The sequence below is a fragment of the Hippocampus zosterae genome, chromosome 4 (genome assembly GCF_025434085.1).
Source record: "Hippocampus zosterae strain Florida chromosome 4, ASM2543408v3, whole genome shotgun sequence".
In the NCBI taxonomy this organism is placed as follows: Eukaryota; Metazoa; Chordata; class Actinopteri; order Syngnathiformes; family Syngnathidae; genus Hippocampus; species Hippocampus zosterae.
In genome coordinates this window covers 27,813,759-27,835,091 of record NC_067454.1, presented here as the reverse complement: position 1 = coordinate 27,835,091, position 21,333 = coordinate 27,813,759, and the positions used below count along the sequence as shown (strand labels likewise).

General features: G+C 42.9%; 1 protein-coding gene across 1 annotated transcript in view; it reads right to left on the bottom strand.

The window, feature by feature from the left end:
- The window catches only part of arnt2 (aryl-hydrocarbon receptor nuclear translocator 2), a 113,974-nt gene that overhangs the window by 24,457 nt on the left and 68,184 nt on the right, over positions 1 to 21,333 (bottom strand). The window contains exons 11-12 of the mRNA XM_052063916.1: positions 13,308 to 13,382; positions 7,588 to 7,739 (exon numbers count right to left, since the gene is read on the bottom strand). Coding sequence (XP_051919876.1) covers positions 7,588 to 7,739; positions 13,308 to 13,382 — 227 coding nt within the window. The remainder of the gene's footprint in view (positions 1 to 7,587; positions 7,740 to 13,307; positions 13,383 to 21,333) is intronic.

The following is a 21,333-nucleotide window of genomic DNA, read 5'->3' as shown; positions in this document are numbered from 1 at the left end:
GACGCCTCTGCAACATCGCGTGGTCAACAGGGAGAGTGCCTCTGGATTGGCAGACCGGGGTGGTAGTCCCTCTTTTTAAAAAGGGGGACCGGAGGGTGTGTTCCAACTACAGAGGGCTCACACTCCTCAGCCTCCCTGGTAAGGTCTATTCAGGGGTGCTGGAGAGGAGGGTCCGTCAGGAAGTCGAGCCTCAGATTGAGGAGGAGCAGTGTGGTTTTCGTCCTGGCCGTGGAACAGTGGACCAGCTCTACACCCTTAGCAGGGTCCTTGAGGGTATGTGGGAATTCGCCCAACCAGTCTACATGTGTTTTGTGGACTTGGAGAAGGTGTTTGACCGTGTCCCTCGGGGAGTTCTGTGGGGGGTGCTTTGTGGGTATTGCGTACCGAACCCCCTGATACGGGCGGTTCGGTCACTATACCACCGATGTCAGAGTTTGGTTCGCATTGCCGGCAGTAAGTCGGAATCGTTTCCAGTGGGGGTAGGACTCCGCCAAGGCTGCCCTTTGTCGCCGATTCTGTTCATAACCTTTATGGACAGAATTTCTAGGCGCAGCCGAAGCGTTGAGGGGGTCCGTTTTGGGGGCCGCAGTATTACATCCCTGCTTTTTGCAGATGATGTGGTGCTGTTGGCTCCTTCAAACGGGGCTCTCCAACTCTCACTGGAGCGTTTGCCGAGTGTGAAGCGGTTGGGATGAAAATCAGCACCTCCAAATCTGAAACCATGGTCCTCAGTCGGAAAAGGGTGGAGTGCCCCCTCCGGGTTGGGGAGGAGATCTTACCCCAAGTGGAGGAGTTCAAGTATCTTGGGGTCTTGTTCACGAGTGGGGGTAGGAGGGAGCGGGAGATCGACAGGCGGGTCGGTGCAGCGTCTGCTGTGATGCGGACGTTGTATCGGTCTGTCGTGGTGAAGAAGGAGCTGAGCCAAAGGGCGAAGCTCTCAATTTACCGGTCAATCTACATCCCAACCCTCACCTATGGTCACGAGCTATGGGTCGTGACCGAAAGAACGAGATCCCGGATACAAGCGGCTGAAATGAGTTTTCTCCGCAGGGTGTCCGGGCTCTCCCTTAGAGATAAGGTGAGAAGCTCAGTCATCCGGGAGGGGCTCAGAGTCGAGCCGCTTCTCCTCCACATCAAGAGGAGCGAGATGAGGTGGCTTGGGCATCTGATTCGGATGCCTCCTGAGCGCCTCCCCGGTAAGGTGTTCCGGTCATGTCCCACCGGGAGGAGACCCCGAGGAAGACCCAGGACACGCTGGAGAGACTATGTCACCCAGATGGCCTGGGAACGACTGGGGATCCCCCGGGGAGAGCTGGAAGAAGTAGCTAGGGAGAGGGAAGTCTGGGCTTCCCTGCTAAAGCTGTTGCCCCTGCAACCCGGCCCCGGATAAGCGGTAGAAGATGGATGGATGGATGGTTTATAGGCAGTGACGTTGACTCTAGCTGAAGCCATGAATGAATTGCTTTCTTGGTCAAGGTCACAGTGGCTTCACATCTGTTCCATTCTTGCAGATGTAATCTTTCTGGAATGCCAGAAACAATCCATTTGGACCCAACAGTGAACTGGTTAGGTCATGGTAGCCATAGTAGCCATATGATGTATATTTACATAAATAGTACACACACATAATCATGTCAACAGTGTCAGGTTTAGTTGTGGCCCATGGTATAGCCAGATTTTGTGGTATGCTGTATTCATGATGCCATATAAGTACAATAAAAGTGTTAAACAACATATTTGGATCCAATTATCTCATTGAATAAACCTGGAGTACACAGCTGCTGATGTAATTATGTTCATTGTTAATGCATAGTTTTCAAACATTTGTCCTTTAAATATTATACTTTTGATTATCAGAATTCTTGATTATGATTCATTCATTCATTCATTCATCTTCCGTACCGCTTGATCCTCACTAGGGTCGCGGGGGGTGCTGGAGCCCATCCCAGCCGTCTCCGGGCAGTAGGCGGGGGACACCCTGAATCGGTTGCCAGCCAATCGCAGGGCACACAGAGACAAACAACCAACCACGCTCACACTCACACCTAGGGACAATTTAGAGTGTTCAATCAGCCTGCCATGCATATTTTTGGAATGTGGGAGGAAACCGGAGCACCCGGAGAAAACCCACGCAGGCCCGGGGAGAACATGCAAACTCCACACAGGGAGGCCGGAGCTGGAATCGAACCCGGTACCTCTGCACTGTGAAGCCGACGTGCTAACCACTGGACTACCGGGCCTCTTGATTATGATATCAGTCAAAATAGAAAAATGGGTTCCCATGACAAACGTTTACGGAACCCCAAATTATCTACAGTGGTTTTCCCATTGGGTAATCTAACGGAACCGAAAACAGTTTCTGTTCATTTCTGAGATCCTCAGGCCTGTGGCAAGGGTTAGGTGAGTTTGCGAGTGAATCAAATTACGTCGTTTGGTCCGTTTGGCAGTGAGGGATGTCAATTCCTGCACAAAATCAACATCTCCATAAAGCTAGTCAGCAGATGAAATAAAGTTCTATAAAATGTTTTGGTTTAAAAATGTGTTAATTTTGAACTTAACAAAACTTTGTGAACCAAACCTCCAGATGACATGGCACTCCAAATCATCATTGACTATAGAAAGTTTACAATTGACTTTCAGCAACTTGGATTGCATACCTCTTCTCTCTTCCTCCACAGTCTGGGACCTTGATTTCCAAATGAAATGGAAAAAAAAACATTTACATCTGAAAGAACTTAGAAGTTTGGACCCCTGACTTATCATCTAGTTCAGCCCAAGTGAGACATGACTGATGTCTCTGCTACTTGACCCAAGGAATGCGACACAAAATCCATTGCTACGTCAATACACAGTGGCACTGATTTCAGGCTCAGTCCACTCCTTGTGAGATTTCCCAAAATGAACGGACACATGTACAACGTTGAGGTGATCTTTTCAAATGAAGATTCTCAGACTAATTCCTCTGTGTTCCTCAAACTGCGTAGGTGCTGGAAACTGGACCAATTCTCACAACAATGTTTTCTTCCTGTCCGGTGTGCAAGTTCAAAACATTACTCTTGTAGTCACATTCAATTTCTGCTTGTTCGTACAATTACCAACAGCGTAAAAAGATACCAAACTGTGAAAGTCAAAATGTTGAATATTTCACATTGAAACACGTCTGATGCTTTTTGAGAGAAAAATCAAGCAAAAATAAAAGCCAGTGTCAGCATCGAAGCAGGATTTGGAGGGTTATTTTAAAAATTTATTACAATACAGTTTCCATCCATCCATCATGTGATTATCTGAGGTGCTTATCCTCACAAGGGTTGCTGCAGGCGTGCTGGAGCCTATCCTAAACTCTAGGATAGGCTCCAGCACGATAGTCTAGTACCTAGACTATCGCAGGGCACACATAGGCATACTGTGCTGCATACAGTTTCGAGTTATGTCTTAAAACTTTTAGTCAGAAAAGTAATCCAAGTTCCACAATATTAAAGTCATATACCTTGATTACTTTTAATTTAATATGTGAGTAAAGTACATGTCGCAACAAAATACATGTATATTTGTATACAGTGGAACCATGCTATTTGTGTGAAATAAGGGCAAAGCCAGCCTGCAAATAGTGAAATACAGTGGTACCTCTTCTTACAAGCGTCTCTTCATCGAAAATGTTCAAGTTACGCCTCAACAGGAAAACATTGCCTCTTGTTACAAAAGACATTTTAAGATACGAAAGGTGAAAATGCAGTATGCGCTGCTCCTTGCAGCTCAAAGTTTCCTGAAAGCAACATACTGATAGATGCTCTGCCGTCGGCTATTACCAAGCATCATCCTGGTATCCAATTGGCTAAGAGGGACCTCTACCGTATGTGTCCATGTGTGAGGATGGATTGATCTGTGTCTATGCAGCGTCCTTGTCATTCGCCCCTCAGGCGATGAGGTGTTCCGATAGTCTTATGTAAATGTGAATCTACCAGAAAAAGTGTTCACAGTCGGGCAATCGCTCACTATGCTGATGTTTCACTTGGACATTTTCAAAGGATCGTTAAAAGCCGACAAAAGCTAATGTCCTTGGATCGGTTAGTTATCTACAAAACGGCAGTCAAAAAACACTTCTGAGAGAGAACATGAACAAAAGAGGACAAAAAACGAGGACGCAGTTAAAAGTTGAATGACCATCGTTTTTTATTCTTTATTTTTTTGCATTATGCACAATTCTCATTTATTGTGCAATGATCTAATTGTAACATGTATTTGTTCCATATTTTGATGCATTTCTATGCTTTAGGAAACATTTCTGTCTGAATTTGGGGGGGGGGGGGCATTTAAATGGAAAATGTGTTTCAACTTACAAGATTTTCTAGTGAAGAAATTTCTTCCAGGACCAATTAGTTTCGTATGTACAGGTACCTCTGTCGTGAAGATTTGAGTATACTTCGTGTCCTTTAAAATGCATCTATCTATACCCGTCTTCCTCAACTGGCGGACCGCGATCCACGACCGGACCGCCGACCTCCTCTGTCCGGACCGCCGACCTACTCTGTCCGGGCCTCCTCTGTCCGGACCCTCGGCAAATTGTATAAAATAATAAAGTGATTTTTACGTTATACATTTTCAATTTTTGGACTATAATCTGTGCATTACAGCGATCGCTTGTTAAAATTATCCGTTGTATTATTTGCGTACACGAACAGATATAATGCAGAAGACGCAGCAGCGCGACTGTGTGTGTGTAAAATGTTTGACGAACTGGAGACAAGCAGGCTGAGCAGGGCATGTCGGCGATAACGATGCGCTGATTGGCTCCTCTGAACTTGAGGTGTGTCCATACATAAGCGTCAGCATATACGATGCGCTGATTGGTTCCTCTGAACTTAAGATGTGCCTATACATAAGCGTCACGCATTCAAAATGGATGATTGTGTCAGGTAACAGATGCATGCGCGACGCCACAGTGTGCTCATAGCTTCAGCACAGGAGAGCCGCACACAGACAATTAGACAAGACGAATCGCGGGAGGTTTCGATCGTGTGCAGTTTTGCTCCCGTCTACCCGGGGATCTTTGCAGCTGTTTAACAGCAGAACACCGCAACATGGTAAATGAACATCACAATGGCGTCTCAAATAATATTTGCATGCCTCAGACATTGCATTCACCTTTAGTGGAAGAACAGCACTGCACATTCCTGTGCTCCCTTGTGTCAGTATTTAAAATGGTTCTTAACTCCTGATATATTTTTCAGTGATTTCAGAGGGGATGTGAAAAGGGGAATTGTACAAATGAAAATATTTTTGTTTTCATGTTTAGTATTTATTTTGGTAAAATGAGTATTTTGTTTTGCTTTTGTTAAATTAAGGGGAAAGAAAGACAACTACTGTTTAACAAAGTTAAAGTAAAAATGTCTCATTTCCCTAAAATGGCTATTTCTATTATTAAGCAGGCACAACTTAACAAAATAAGAGTTCCTCTGCCTCAACACAATACCTCTCATTATTTGGTGTGTACTGGCAAAGTGAATAATTGTTATTTTCGTGCACCCCATTATTGGTTGGTTGTGAGGAGTGTTGATTTGTATAAGCTTGGCTTGACCATACTAAATTGGCATATACTGTAGCTCTGCCCCCCATGACCGCCGTGCATGTGACCGGACCTTGGTCTTATATGAAAAAAAAAGGTGGACCGACAGCATTTCTAGTTGAGGACTATCTATACTGACCAGGTGGCACGTTGATCAACTGGTGAGCATGTCCGCAGAGTGAGTGCAGAGGTCGGGGTTCATTTCTGGGCCCCTGGCCTTTTGGTTTTAAGTTTTTGTCTGTTCTCCCCTGGTTTTCTTTGTTTTGCTCCCACATTGCAAAAACATGCATGGTAAGTTGATTGAATGCTCTAAATCAGGGGTGCCCATTACGTCGATCCTGATCTACCGGTAAATCTAAGACAGGTCCCAAGTAGATCCGAAGAGTGTCGAGGAGAAAAAAAACTACCATTTGTGTGTCTTTGTACATGTTAGTAACATTTTTTGTGTTCATGTACGCTGCACCCTAATCATCTTATCAGTCTCATTTTCACCAAAAAATATTTAAAAAATAAAACAAAGCAGGTAAATATTGAATTTATGGTGGTTTGTGATTACGTCACCGGAGGTTGTTAGCGTTCAGCAGTCTGCAAATGCAGCTTGTGATCAGAGCTGTTGCGCTCTGTCTTTTATCGTCATTATTCTCATTCAGAGTTTGCTTTGTGTACAATTCACCGAGGGCACGGGCAAAAAATAGGAATCTAGGAGGGTCCAGGGAAGCACTTTAAAACGGTGCGTGTGAGCTACGATAGTTAACAGGCTGCAAAAGTGCGTCGTATGCCTCAGTTTCAGGCTGTTTCTCATCATGGCATGTGTATGTGTGCGTGTGTGTGCGCGCGCGCGTGCGTGCCGGTAAGGGTAGATCCCAGGAGGTTAGTTGATCGATAAGTAAATCTTCGATCTGAATAATTTGGGCACCCCTGCTGTAAATTGTCCCTAGGTGTGATTGTGAGCGAAACTGATCAGCTGGCAACCAGGCAAGGGTGTACAGTTATCCCTCTCTATTTCGTGGTTCATTTATCGCGGATTCGGTGCATTGCGGATTTTTTCAAACGTATTCATAAGAAATAAATAAATGAATATATATATATATATATATATATATATATATATATATATATATATATATATATATATATATATATACTGTATATTTTCCATATACATCGAGTACAGTACTGTATATGTTGCTCTATGTGACTCACTGTTGTTTTACAGCTTCTCACGGATTGTTTGTGGACTTTTTTTTACCTGTATCTGTTAATTGGTCGCTCCTTCGCTGATTTTCATTTGTCGCGGGTGGTTTTGATCCCCATTAACCGCTATAAACGAGGGATTACTGGATCCCGCTTGTTGCCCAAAGACAGCTGGGATAGGCTCCAGTATGCCCGCGAACCTCGTGAAGATTTGTGGATCAGAAAATGGATGGATGCCAGAGAAATTGATTGGCTGAATGATCGTGTATGGGTGGAGTGATTCATTTATTGACTGAAGGCTATGTGAAACAATTGCTTGGCTGCATCACCTCACATAGACAGATAGATAGTTGGATAGATAGAGAGACAGATTCATCTCGAGGGAAAGTAGATTTGCTTCCTGCATAACAAAAGTTTTGTTGTTACAATGTGAAATGGGGACAAAAGACAAATTAAGCTCATGAAGGCAACATTTGAGCAGTGGCTTTCACCACTAATACCGCATCCATTTCACTCACATACATGCAACAATGAAAAGCAGTAACCACTTCCTCTTTTCCCTCCTACTTCACTGGTCTCGTGTGCGTGGAGGACATGACATATTTCCCGTCTATAACCACCACCTTGCACTCTTATCCATTTCTTTATCAAGGATAGAGAGCTCTCCACAGAGAAGTTACATACATCATAAAATTTCAAGGTGTGCTTTCCAAATTCCTAAATTTAATACTCGTAAGACGTTTTATGACCTTGCGGGAATCCTGGAGTACTTGCACAGCAAATTCATCACAGCATTGTTGTTTAACATAGTGTGTGTATGAGTAACTTACTTGACGTTGGTATTGGTGCAGATGATATATTCAATCTCATCGGAATAGGGGTTCTGGAACGTGAAGCTGCTGGTTCGGATCAACATCCACTCCCTGTTTTTCATGCGGAAACGGTACATCACAGACAGTACCTGACCCTTTAGCTTCACCACCTGCAGAATGACAATATTCAACATTTTGAATACCACACAACTGAGTCCCAACTGAAATCCTGTGGCAACATTTTACATTGCTCCTCAGCTGTGTACCATTCCAAGCAATAAGCAATATCAGCTTGTTTGTGATGATTCTGTCTAAGTGCAAGCAGGGCGGCCTGGTGGTCGACTGGTTAGCGTGTCGGCCTCATCGCGCGGAAGTGCAGAGTTCGATTCCGGCTCCAGCGTGGAGCGCGTGTGTGTGGAGTTTGTGTGTTCTCAACGAGCCTGCACAGGTTGTCATTGGGTTGTAATACTGCACAATAGTACCTTACACTCGGGAAAGTTTTTTTTGATACTTAAATGTCTTGTCTTTTATCGCAATACTAGTGTAGCCTATACTACCAAAGACAAATTCCTTGTGTGTTCTACATACATGCCCAATAATGATCCAAATTCAAATGTTTATAAATTTAAAGCATTCTTTCTTGAAAATCGATAAATTTCTTCCTTTTTTACTATTGTTTTATTCAATATTCGTAAGAATACAATGTAAGGCAGGGGTGTATAATGGTGCCTCACCTTATGAACTTCATTGATTCCTTGTCCCATTTAAAACTTTCATCTAGTAACATTTTTCCTTGAAATGAATGTAAATGCAATTTATCCATTCCAGCCACCTATTCATAGATAGATAGGTACAGTATATACACACACACACACACACACACACACACACACACACACACACACACACACACACACACACACACACACACACACACACACACGGAGGTCGACTGATTAGCACATTCCCCTCACAGTGCAGAGGTCTGGGGTTCAATTTTGGCCCCGGCCTTCCTGTCTGAAGTGTGCAGGTTCTCTCTGTTCCTGTCTTGTCCAGGGAAACAAAGACAACAAAAGTATTTCCTCTCACATTCCCTATTAACATGCAGAGTAGGTTGATTGAACATTCTAAATCAGGGGTGCCCATTACATCGATCGTGATCGACCGGTAGATCGCGGACTGGACCCAAGTCGATCGTGATGGGTGTAGAGGAGAATAAAAAAACATGTCTTTGTGCATGCTAGCAATATATATTTTTGGTGTTGAGGTACACTACACCCTAAGCATCCTATTAGGGTTAGGGTCTCATTTTCACAAAAAGTATTAAAAAAATAAAAATAAAATAAAGCAGGTAAATCTTTAACCTACAGTGGCGTGTGACCTGCATCACCAGAAGTTGTTAGTGCTCAGCAGTCTGCAATTGCAGCTTGTGATCAGAGCTGTTGCGCTACATCTTTTATCGTTATCATTATTCTCATTCAGAGTTTGTTTCGTGTACAATTCACCGAGGGTGGGAGCAAAGAATAGGAATCTAGAGGGCCGAGGGAAGTATTTTAAAATGGTACGTGTGAGCTACGATAAACAAGCTGCAAAAGCGTGTCACATGCCTCCATGTCAAGTTGTTGCTCATTATGGTGTGCATGTCTATGTGCGTGCGCGGGAGGTTGGTTGATCGAAAAGTCGATCTTTGGTCCAAAATGTTTGGGCACCCCTGCTCTAAATTGTTCCAAGGTGGGATCGTGAGTGTCTATGTGTGCCCTGCGACTGGCTGGCCACCAGTTTCGGATGTGGCCCGCCTGCTGCCCGAGGACGGCTGGGATGGGCTCCAGCACGCCCGCAACCCTCGTGAGGATAAAGCGGTTCGGATAATGGATGGATTCTTTGAAGAAATTATACACAAAACAAAAAGGGTTTTCTGTGCTTTAGCTTTAAAGTGAGGAAAAGAGAAGGACAACAACTCCTCCATTGAAAAAGAGTCTCCTTCCAAAATAGCATGACAATCTTAGTCAGATGTTTTTCTTTTGTCCATTTTGTAATTGTTTTGTTTGTCATCCATCCATTCATTATTTGAATGGCTTTTCCTCACGAGGGTTATGGCTATGCTGGAGCCTATCCCAGCCAACTTCGGTCAGTAGGCAGGCTACACCCTGAACTGGTGGCCAGCCAATCGCAGTCACACATCGACAAACAGCCACACACCCACAGCCACACGCACGCACGCACGCACGCGCGCACAAACACACACACACACACACACACACACACACACACACACACACACACACACACACACACACACACACACAGACAGACAGACAGACAGACAGACAGACAGACAGACAGACAGACAGACAGACAGACAGACAGACAGACAGACAGACAGACAGACAGACAGACACGCACGCACGCACGCACGTACCTCGGGACAATTTAGATGAATGCATGTTCTTGGGATGTGGGAGGAAACCAGAATGGCCGGAGAAAACCCACGCAGGCACGGGGAGGACATGCATGCAAACTCCCGACAGGAAAGCGAAAGCCAGGACCTCTGTATTGTGAGTCGGGCATGCTACCCAGTCATCTACTGTGCTGCTTGTTTTGTGTTTTTTTTTTGGGGGGGGGGGGGGGCAGATCCAGTGAAACTGGTCTTTTTTGACCACATTAATGACATCAAGGCGGCCCCTGTTAGAATCGTGACTGGAAGAAGTGAGTGTTGGCGGAATCTGGCTGCACACACAAAAGCTTGATGCCACGGTGAGAAGACATTGATTTTTGTGTCTTCTTTTTTATTTAATTTAAGAGACGCTCTGGTACAATAAATAATGTACATATCATATATAAGTCAAATGTTTTGACTCATTCATCAAAAATAGAGATGACCGCTGTGAGAATTGTGATTGGAAGAAGCTTGTCGGGGAAACTTCTGGACTTGAGGGGCCCTATTTTTTTTTTAAATAGTCATTACGAATTAGTGGTCTTTTAGTAGTTTGTTCTTTCCCTCAGTAATACAATTATGCGATCTATTGCGTTCATCCATCTCCTTATTTATTTATTTCCAGTGACTGTTAGATTTATTTTACGCTGTGTGATTGTTAGACATGGTGACTATGTATTATGAATCAATTTGCAATGCTGCTATTTAGTCTGCCATCTGGTAGATGCGAGACCTAAGAATGTAAGTGAAAGCTTTTGACCATCAAATCAAGCTTCCTCTGTCCCTCTTTATCACTGGTACTTTACTGTAGGTGACTCCTGACGATGGAGAAGAGAGGAGAAAAATTACAAGATGGACACTTGACATTCGTCTACCCAGCTCCAACTGTACATGTCCTACATACTGTCAAACTTTTGTGCCACGTTAATCAGAAATGTAGGTGGGCACGGTGAGAATTGTGGTTGGAGGAAGCATGCTTTATTTATTCTGCTACATTTTCATCGTGGTTGTGTGTGTGTGTCTGTCAGTGGAACGTCTGCACATGATGGGCGCGGAGAAGACATTGGGTTTTATAGGGGCTTGGGGACTTCTACAGCCATAAACCAGCTGTGAATCACAGCTAATTAAGAGTAAAAAGAAAACAAAGAAAGAAAACAGTATGCCTCTTGCACAGAAACGTGCACAGAAAATGATGGTTAAATAGTGCGAGAAGCACAACACAATCCGCTCATCCATGTTGAGATGGTTCGCATAACGATACATGCATGGAACAATAGGTCTATTTTCCACAAAAAAGTTGTGCGCAATTAGAAGAGTTTGTAAAAAATGTCGTTTGTAACTGAAAGTTCTATTGTACTTCGAACAAGTTTTACACAAATGATACTATCTGTAGTTGTGGTGGAGATTCAAAATATTTTCTTCTGCCATTGTGAAGCACTGGTCTAACTGTAAATGTGTCTCATCCATGCAACCTCCCTCGATTCCCCCTCCTCCTTCTTTACCCTGCATCATCCTGCGTGTGCAACTGCTCACCGAAAAGGAACACGACTGGCATCAATTAACTTCAAAGGAGCAGCCCATTCACTCACTCTGCAAGCGGCCTATCATATTGCATTATGTCTTTCTTCGAGGTCCCCTCAAACAAGAGAAAAAGAGCACGTTACCGTTATTACGGTTGTTGAATCCTTGACTGAAACCATGGTAAACAGTCAAACAGTAATCGGGTTATATCATGTGCGTGTGCGTGTGTGTTTATTAGGCGGGTAACAAAAACCAGAAAATCGTTTTTTGATTTCAAACAGGAGTAGTGAATCTGGTTCCTTGAGGGCTGCTATGCCACCTATTTTTCATCTCTCTTTGCTGCAACACACCTGATTCAAATGATGAAATCATCAGCAACGTCTGCAGAAGCTGGATAGAGATTCTGATTGTTGACTTCGATTTATGTGTCGATGTGCTTTCAGCACACACACGGAGACAATAGCGCAGGGCGATTTGAGCCATAACCAGAGATGGCGCTACACCGGTGCTCGTGGGGCGACAGCCCTGTCAGAGATCTGTGTACTCCCACTTAAGCCCCTCCAGCATTTTATTTGATAACATGTATTTAGAAGTTGTCAAGCCCCCCTTAACCCCCAGGAGAGAAAAAAAATCTTGGAACTGTGTCCCTGCCAATGACAAATTAAAATACATCTGCACAAAGTCAATTGGTCAAATATTAAGATGAATTTGGCTGTATGTTGTGAACCAAAAGATGAAAAGATGTTCAATGATAAGACGGTGGCACAGGGTGGTAATGCCTGATGGCACTTGTTTGTTAGTGAAATAGAAATAAAAATAAATATGCCTACCTGTTAGTGTGTGTAATATTTCTGACTGTAGATCCGGTAAGCTTGAATTTTTATACACGTATGTTTCTTTTATTTATCCATCAATGTGTAAGATGGTTTGACTGAAAAAGTGCAGTCCACATTTGCATATCATCCATCTATCCATTCTCTGACCCGCTTTTCTTCACATTGGCCATGGATGCTGGAGCCTATCCCCTGTCTTTGGGAAGTAGGCGGGGGACACCCTGAACTGGTTGCCAGCCAATCGCAGGGCACACAGAGACAAAAAGCAAATTTACTCACGGTCACATGTAGGGCCGATTTAAAGTGTTTCAATAACCTGCCATGCATGTTTTTGGAATGTTTGAGGAAACCCGAGTACTCGGAAAAAAACCCACACAGGCAGGGGAAGAACAAACTCCACACAGGAAGGCCGCAGCCGGAAATCCAACCCTACACCTCTGCACTGTGAGGTTGACACTCTATGTCTATTGAATGTTAATTAGTTGGGATAGGCTCCGAAACGCACCGCAAACCTTGTGAGGATAAGATGGATGGATGGATATTCAACCAAACGTAACTAAGGTACTTGTGTAAAAATAAATAAATAAATAAATAAATAAATATAAAAAAAGAAATAAAAACAGTGAGTATGTTGGTACCGTCTTAAACCAAGGACCCCTACTTTTTTTTTCCAACCTCTCCGCAAACCACCCATAATGAATCTGCGACTCACTAGTTGCGAATCACTGCTGTCCACAACAATGCAGTACTGCTCCACTCTTTTCTTGTTTGGCAAACCACAGTTAATTTCAGACGTCCCTTCTTTTTGCAGCCTTTTAACAGATGATTGCCAGTCAGAACAATAAAATAAAACTCATAATTAATCACATCCTGAGGTGAAATCTGTTTAATCTGTAACGAAACAAGAATCTCACATGTGAAGAACATACTGTATATAATAATTAAATTACCTGTTGAAAACTTTCTCTCAGGTGATTCTGGTCCTCAGGATGACAAAACTCGATAATGTCTTTGCCCAACAGGTCCTTTGGAACAAAAAAATAGTACGTTACAATTGAATTCCAACGACACTGAAAAGTGGAAATATGTTCCGTTCGTAATTAATCAACTCCACACGTGCTTTTATTTGACCGAAGACGATGTTGGACGAGGACTTCGGACACTGTCGTATCGCCCATGATTCACGGTGCCAGGTGTCCGAAACTGAATGGACAAACCATGACATTTTTCAAATCATGTTTGTCCTGTTGTAACAGTGATCAGATGTTGATTGGATTTTGACAATTTCTTGTATTAGTCTGTAACTCAATGCTCGAGTGTCGGGTATTTGATGTCACATGCCTGTGAAATCCCAAGTGTTGGATGCTAGATGGACAGGTTTTTTGGGGGGGGCTTCTGTTATTGTTTTGGGTGTCATCACATCACACATTGAAGCTGTTTATTGTTTTCCCTGCTGATCAGCATTTTCTTTTGCTGGTTTGTTGGTCGCTGTTCTCTTGGGCATGGCTCCGAGTTGAACTTGTTGACATTTTTCATGGCACATGTTCTTGTCTTCTCAGTTATGATTTCTCCCTTTAAGACATGTCACTAACTTCTTACTTCCCTGTCGCAGTCATCGTTGGCACCTGTATTTCAGAGGTGAAGATGCAAAAGGCAAAACCTGTGCTACGAATATCGCTGGTGCTTGCTGGTCACCATGGTATTGCTGTTGCAATTGGTGTGGTACATGCCGCTTCCTTGTTTCAGCTGAAATCCTTCTTGCTCCCTCTCTCTCGCCTTCATATTTGTTCATTCTTTTTGTCTCTCATTCTATCCTTTGTCCCTACTGTTCCTCTTCTCTTTCACTCTCTCACCCCAACTGGTCAAGACACCCCAGACAGCCACCCTGCGTCAAGATTTCCCCCTTCATTGCTTCCGTTGCCGAGAGCTTATTACCCCATGCTGGGTTCTCGTCGTACGAGTGAGATGTGTGTTTGGAGACCTGCTCCGTGTATAAAGTGCCCCGAAGCAACTTTTGCTGTTTGGTGCTATATGCAGTGAATATAAAATGTGTACCCACAGCATCAGATGGATCTCATTGTTCGACAGAAACATTGAAAGAGTTGGAAATATTTGAAAATTAAAATTCAAGTACTGCCTGTTTAGTACATGAGACAACAACCTCCTGTCTTCTTGACATGTCTGGGCAAGATGAAAGCCAAATAAAAACATCCAAGCTCTGGTATATTTTTTCAAAACGCACTTCAAAACACACATACCGTATTTTCACGACTATAAGGCGCCATTAAAAGTCTTGAATTTTCTCCAAAATGGACAGGACGCCTTATGGTGCGGAGCGTCCTTTATGTGCGCTGAGTTCCAAAATCTGACTGACAGCCGACACGCTGTTTAGATAGAGAAAAGGCGGAAGTGACTGTGGCCAGGCGGAAAGAAGTTGGCCAATCAGGGAAGGGTGGGCGTGTATATATACTGATATGGAGAGGGAGAGAGAGGGAGGGAGAGAGAGGACAGGCAAGCTAGTCCGCCAATGGTGAAGGGTGGGCGTGTAAGTGGACGCCTCAAGCCAGTACCAACACTTGTATAGAGTGTGGCAATGTGCATCGTTGCAAAACAACTCCGGTTTTGGTTTCTAAGAACCCCTGAAAATAAATTCGACAAAAAGACACGCTTACGAAGCTCAGTTCAAACTTAAAGCCACCGGTTATGCTTTTGGCATGCGTGCCCATCTCACAGCAGCGGTGAAAAAAAACAAGTCAAGCAAATGAACTCTGAGCTTGCCGTTATTCCCGGAGGGTTGACTAAAGAACTCCAACCGCTGGACATTGGCATCAACCGGGCGTTCAAAGTAAAGTTGCAAACGGCATGGGAACAATGGATGATCGGTGGCAAACACAACTTTACAAAGAGTGAGAGGCAGCACTTGGCGAGTTACGCCACAATACGCAACAACGAGAGGGAACGCGGCGTTTTTGATGGATTACGGTACTTGCACAATTGTTCGATTCTTTCTACACACACACGCGCTGCCACCATGTTTCGCTCTGTTCTTTACTTTCAAATGTGGGAAAGCTTCACACGAGAGAAATGTTGACTTTGCTGTTGCTACTCCTTCTTTCCGCTCGGCAATGCGTAGCAACTCACACTAGCATGTGATGCATTTAATGACAACTGAGATGTGCAGTCCTCTGCTTCTGATACAGAGGATGAGGACTTTGATGGATTTCTGGGTGATGATTGATCGATAAACGTGAGAACATTGTACGATGGCTAAATAAAATACACCCGAACTCAGTTCTGCTTTCGTTGCCTTTTTAAAAACGTGTTTTTATCTTATGTGTATGTCTTGGCATGCTACCGTATGCTTCAAGCTAACGTGTTAGCGTGCGCGCATGCATGCCGTATGTTTAAGCTGGCGTATGTTTTACCACTGTAAAACTGCGGCCATTAGTACGATGCGTCCTGTGTATGTGTAAAATACAGAAATGTCACCCATTAATGAGACTGCGGCCATTAGTACGATGCGTCGAATAGTCGTGAAAATACGGTAATCAAAATGTGTTTGAGTCTCATGAAACGAAACCATGATTGGCCAACATATTAAATGTGTTTGCACCAAACATAGAACATTGCTCATCATAAAAACAACACCCAAATTAGAGTAAAACATGACAAGTGGCAGCTCCATGCTCCAACTGTGACCTTGGTCAAGGTGAAGACAATTATGAGCAGTTGTGAATACCAGTCAGCGTGAGCACTAAACCTTCAGGCTTCTAATAAAAATTAAAAAAAGGTCTGGAAAAGCCTACTACAACAGCTGAACCTTATTCTGGGTTAATCAAAGGCACTCTAACTGTTGGAATGCGTATGCTGACTCCCACTTGGGAGGCTTTTATAGTTGTTTACAGACTAAAATGACCATTTTCACACAATGAACAGATTTTTACACTCAGGGAACGAAACACCTGTCCAGAGCCGCACAAATATAAGCACAGAAACATTGTCACGCTTTTTGCAAAACATTACACACAGTGATTTGCAAAACTTTCCATGCATTTTCACACTTTAACATTCTTAACCTGGGTTCGATCGAACCCTAGGGGTTTGGCGTATCGTTCTCAGGGGTTCGACGGAGCCTATGCTATGAAAGTGAAGACACACCCGTCTCAACGTGTCAATTAGTAATGACACGCCCACCTGGGCATCACTGGCTGCAGATGGTCAAATTACATTGCTTGTCCAATTAGTGCTGTGAGAAATATTGTTTGCTCAGTATCAAAGTGTGACTGTCATGATAGTACGACATGCAGGATTCATTTTGTGCACAATTAAAACAAATTACACTCACTGTATGTCTAGAAATTGTATTGTATGTGTTCAATTTATAAAAAAAAAAAAATCATAGTTTTATTTTTCACGAATGAAGGGTTCGATGAATGTGCATATGAACTGGTTGGGTTCTTAACCTCTAACAAGGTTAAGAACCACTGCTTGAGACACAAATAAGGATTGTAAGGTTAGCTGCTTCTCATTACAAAGCCCTGGGGCCTCTTTGAATTCTCATTTTCTTCCTTGGAAAATTTCCTTTCCTATCCTGTCCAAGATTGAGGGTCGAGGACACCAAGGTGTTCCATGTTCACTCGTGCACAGAGGACAACCATTGCTAACATGGTTTTGGATAACAGTTGTATAAAGCTGAGCAAAATTCAACCCGGTGTCATCAGTGATAACAATATTTTCAATAACACCTGAGAAAACTGTATCAGGTACTATTTGGCAGATATTCATAGTGCGTCATGAATATGTGGATGAATGTATTGTTCACGTTAGCATGGCGCGCTATTGTATGCTGCACACCACTTTATTGTGCAATATATATTGAACAGCTCCTCTTGTCTTTTATTAAGTTTCAGAGCCCTGTCAAGAAAGAACTGGGTGACATTAAATAGAGCTAGAACCAGAGTAGGCAAGACTGGGAACAACACCTATAAATGGGGACTCTCACTCAGCAGTGAATGTCCGTGTGGCCACCCAATACAAACAATGGAGCACATTCTTCGGGATTGTGAACTGGGGCCCACCTGCACAGATCAAGACCTCTTAGACACTAGTGATGCTGCCAAGCAATGGATCCAGTACTGGCGCGACAAGATATGATGATGATTAAGTTTCAGAGAGTCCTGCAAATGGATGCTGAAGAAATCCAGCAAGAATTTATATATTCTGATGAGGCTGGGTTTAACCATGCAAAAACAAGAAGAGGGACAAATGTAATTGGACACAGGGCAAGTACCAATGTGCCACAGGAGCAAGAGGGTAACTTCACCGTTTGAGCTGCATGACCCAAAATAGGGTCCTTGCTGTCAGTGTAGATGTACTTCATGCTGTCATTTTTATTTGTTTACGGTCAACAGTAGTAAGAAAAACTACTACTTTGTTTTGACTTTCATAAAACGGCTGGGATAGGCTCCAGCACCCCCCGCGACCCTAGTGAGGATTAAGAGGTTCGGAAAATGAATGGTGATTGGTATGTTACTGTAATTTGAGTATACATTATATATTATATAAATACATATTTCCAGTCTGCAGCGTCAGTGTGGTGCAGTGTATAGGATTTGTGTATCAACACAGTGGCCTAAGCTGACAACATAAATTGATTCTTTAGCATGCTAAATTGGTGGCATTCATGCACCAAAGGTATTTGCCAACAGATATAGCCAATAGAAAATAGAAGAAGATGAGGAAGAAGTACAAGTAGTAGTAGTAGTAGATATGGCAACTAATATATGACATATCGCTCATTTGGCATGCAGCTTCCTTAAGAGGGATCCACAAGTATTTATGGCCACAAAAGGCCCGATAACGGACACGGTTTCTACCTGGCCGCAATGCCACATGGGATTCTATTTAAGGTAAGCCACTTCAAACGAAAAGGGAAACTTTTTTGTCGTTAAAAGCGGACGTTTCATCCAACCATAACTCGCTCGCTGCTGTCAACACAGGGTTCATTCGGAAATTCACTTTCATACCTTAACTCCACTCTAAGCGTGTGTCTTTTCAGAGAGGCAGAGGGCGCTCCCATCCCATTAATTTCCAAATGCAGCCTATTTTTTTAACTAATCTGCATCGCGTGTTCTGGGCCGCTTCCATCTGTATTGCCTGACGCACTGGGTTCCGTCTAGGGCTGAAAAATTAATTGCATTTGCAATATACAATCGGGATTTGATAAAATGTGATTTTCTCATCGCAAAGGCTGCGATGTGACTGATCATTACTGTTATTAGAGTGGAGCAGAGGCTGAGACGGGTTGGCGAGAGGCGGGACAGAGGGGTTCACAGAAGGCAAAGTTAACACTGCCGCGTAAGCGTTCAGTAAGGTTTCTGTCTCATGAGAAGGGGCAAATATCTAACATGCTTGGGCTTGTTCACCTGGCAAGATGAAGAAAAAAAGACTTGCCATGTGTTTTGTGCTGTTTCGGCTGCCGCCTTATGCTGGTGCACTTGTGGGTATTAGTGGGGAAGTGTCTGCACGAGTGTGTGGACCACCATGGCTGTCTGCTGTGTACGGCGCATGTGAAATAAAAGTAATAGCTCTTCACAATGCCTCCGAAGTATATTTTGCCTGCTGGGTAGGTTTTCGGACAAAACATTTTCAAAGTTGATGCCCCTACTGCAACAGCAAACATCCACTGGTGGCGGCAGCAGAAATACAGTATTTTCCGCAGAAAAAGGCGTACCTAAAAGCCATTCATTTTCTTAAAAGCTCACAGCGGGCCTTAAAATCCTATGTTCCTTGTGTATGGTCATGACGGTAGTAAATCAACCCCAAAATGTTTCCTTGCTAGACTGACATCTGCTCGTCGCTATATAAATCAGGGTGTAAGTGTAGTGTCGTGTTCTGTTGGCATTTCCTTGAGCTTAGCTCCATCTTGTGGATGCATTGTAGATTGTGTCTTATAATGCGGTGCATCCCATATATGAAAAAAAATAAAAAAATATACCATTCATTGAAGGTGCACATCATAATCTAGTGCGCCATTTAGTGTGGAAAATACGGTACCTCTGAAAAACAACAACCAGGTGGTTGCATCCTCTGTCAAATGATTTGCAAATAGCAGAGCCATGCAAAGTTGTCAAGCGGACAAATATTAAGAGGATAAATTTGGACACATGCTTCATTCACTAAACTAAAATAAAATGTGCTGCTCTTTATTTCATTGATAAACTGGTGTCATTACTGCGGGTGCTTATCCATAAACTGGTGCAATGTCATAAACTGGTATAATCATGCTTTACCAACTCGTTAGCATGTGTAATGTCACTTTCTGCAGATTGATAAGATTAGATTTTTATACGTATGTTTTATTTTTATGTCGATCTATATGACAAGTTGAGTGAAGTGCAGTCCACAGTTACATATTTCATGTAACAAAATGATATGGAGGAAGCAGTACAGCTACAGATTTGTTTGTGTTATTCATCTCCGCTTTATTTTGGAAGTTACTAATTTCCAGTAACATTAAATAATTATGTTTACTCCACACTTGGGTGGCAGAATTAGGTTGTCATGGTGTATGCTCGCCAACTGCATGTCAAAGTATTTAGTCAATTTATACTTGGAACTGTAGAAGATAAACCGTGTATATTAACTAATGTTTCATTTGCCTTTATCTTCGTATCCTATGCTGCATAATTTGTCTAATACCATTTGTCAAGATGCATGAGAAAATGACCGTGAGAAAATTAAACAGCAAATTTGAGGAACGATTAGATTATTTTCCAAGATCGTTCAGTCCTACTTCTGGCACGCTTTTTTGCGGAACTCTTAATAACCAAACGGCACAGTTGAATGACTCTGTGTTTCCGAACTGTTAGAATGAAGCAGTGCACGCTTGAAGCGTCATTTCTGATTATGGAAGAGGTATTTTGGTTGCGAGTTCAAGGTCTACTGTCCGTGGCCCGCGTTTTTGTAAAATGCATTTTGTAAAATGCAAACCGACCCAGCAGTGACTTAAATAGGATTTTTTTTCTTCAGACAATGGGTTGTTTTTTTTTTTAATGGTGTGGAAAAATACAATGAAACGCAAATGCAGCCATGACATTGAGTTGCTTCCACATCTGTTGAGAAATATGAAGGAATGGCACTAAGGGACAAAGAAGCATCAAGAAAATGTCTCAATGCCAGCAACTGTTTTTCATTTTGTCAGTGGTATTTGCGTTGTAAGCACATCACAAAATATTTTGATATTATGCCGAATGTCTGAGGATCATGTGGATTTCATCAAAGAACCCATCGTGACAAGAATGTTTCAATGGAAATATTGAAATAGCTAATATGTGTTTCTATTTTAATGTCAAGAGACTACAACCACGGAAATAATTGCTCTTGCTTGTATGATTAAAACCATAGCCAACACTTTGACATTTTTTAAGTACGGAACAAGTTATGTCATCTTGACTCTGGTATTAGGTTACTTAGAAGTACAAATATGTGTCCTCCGTGCGATCTTTACGAGAAGGCTTTTTATATTTATTAGACCACAGGAAGATCATGGTCATCAATAATTAGCAGGGATTAACGGGTGTATCCTAATGTCTTAGTACTTAATTGGGATTTTAGGATGGAATCCAATTGTGAGTGTGTGTGTGTGTGTGTGTGTGTGTGTGCGTGTGTGTGCGTGTGTGTGTGTGTAAGTGTTCACGTTACATATTACTGTCATTGCAACCTCAGTCTGTCTGGTGTGTGAACATCTGCGCCTCCCAAACAACCCAAATGATCCCAATAATTAAAGGTGAAAGCAAATCTTATAAAAGAGGGTCGGGAACCTATAGCTCGCGAGCCATGTGTGGCTCTTTTGATAATTGCATCTGGCTCACAGATAAAACAAAATATTCTTGCTTGTTGAATCCATCCATTGATTTTTTTTAACTGCTTATTTCCTGTTTAGGGCTGCAGTTGGCTCCAGGAGCAAATTTGATT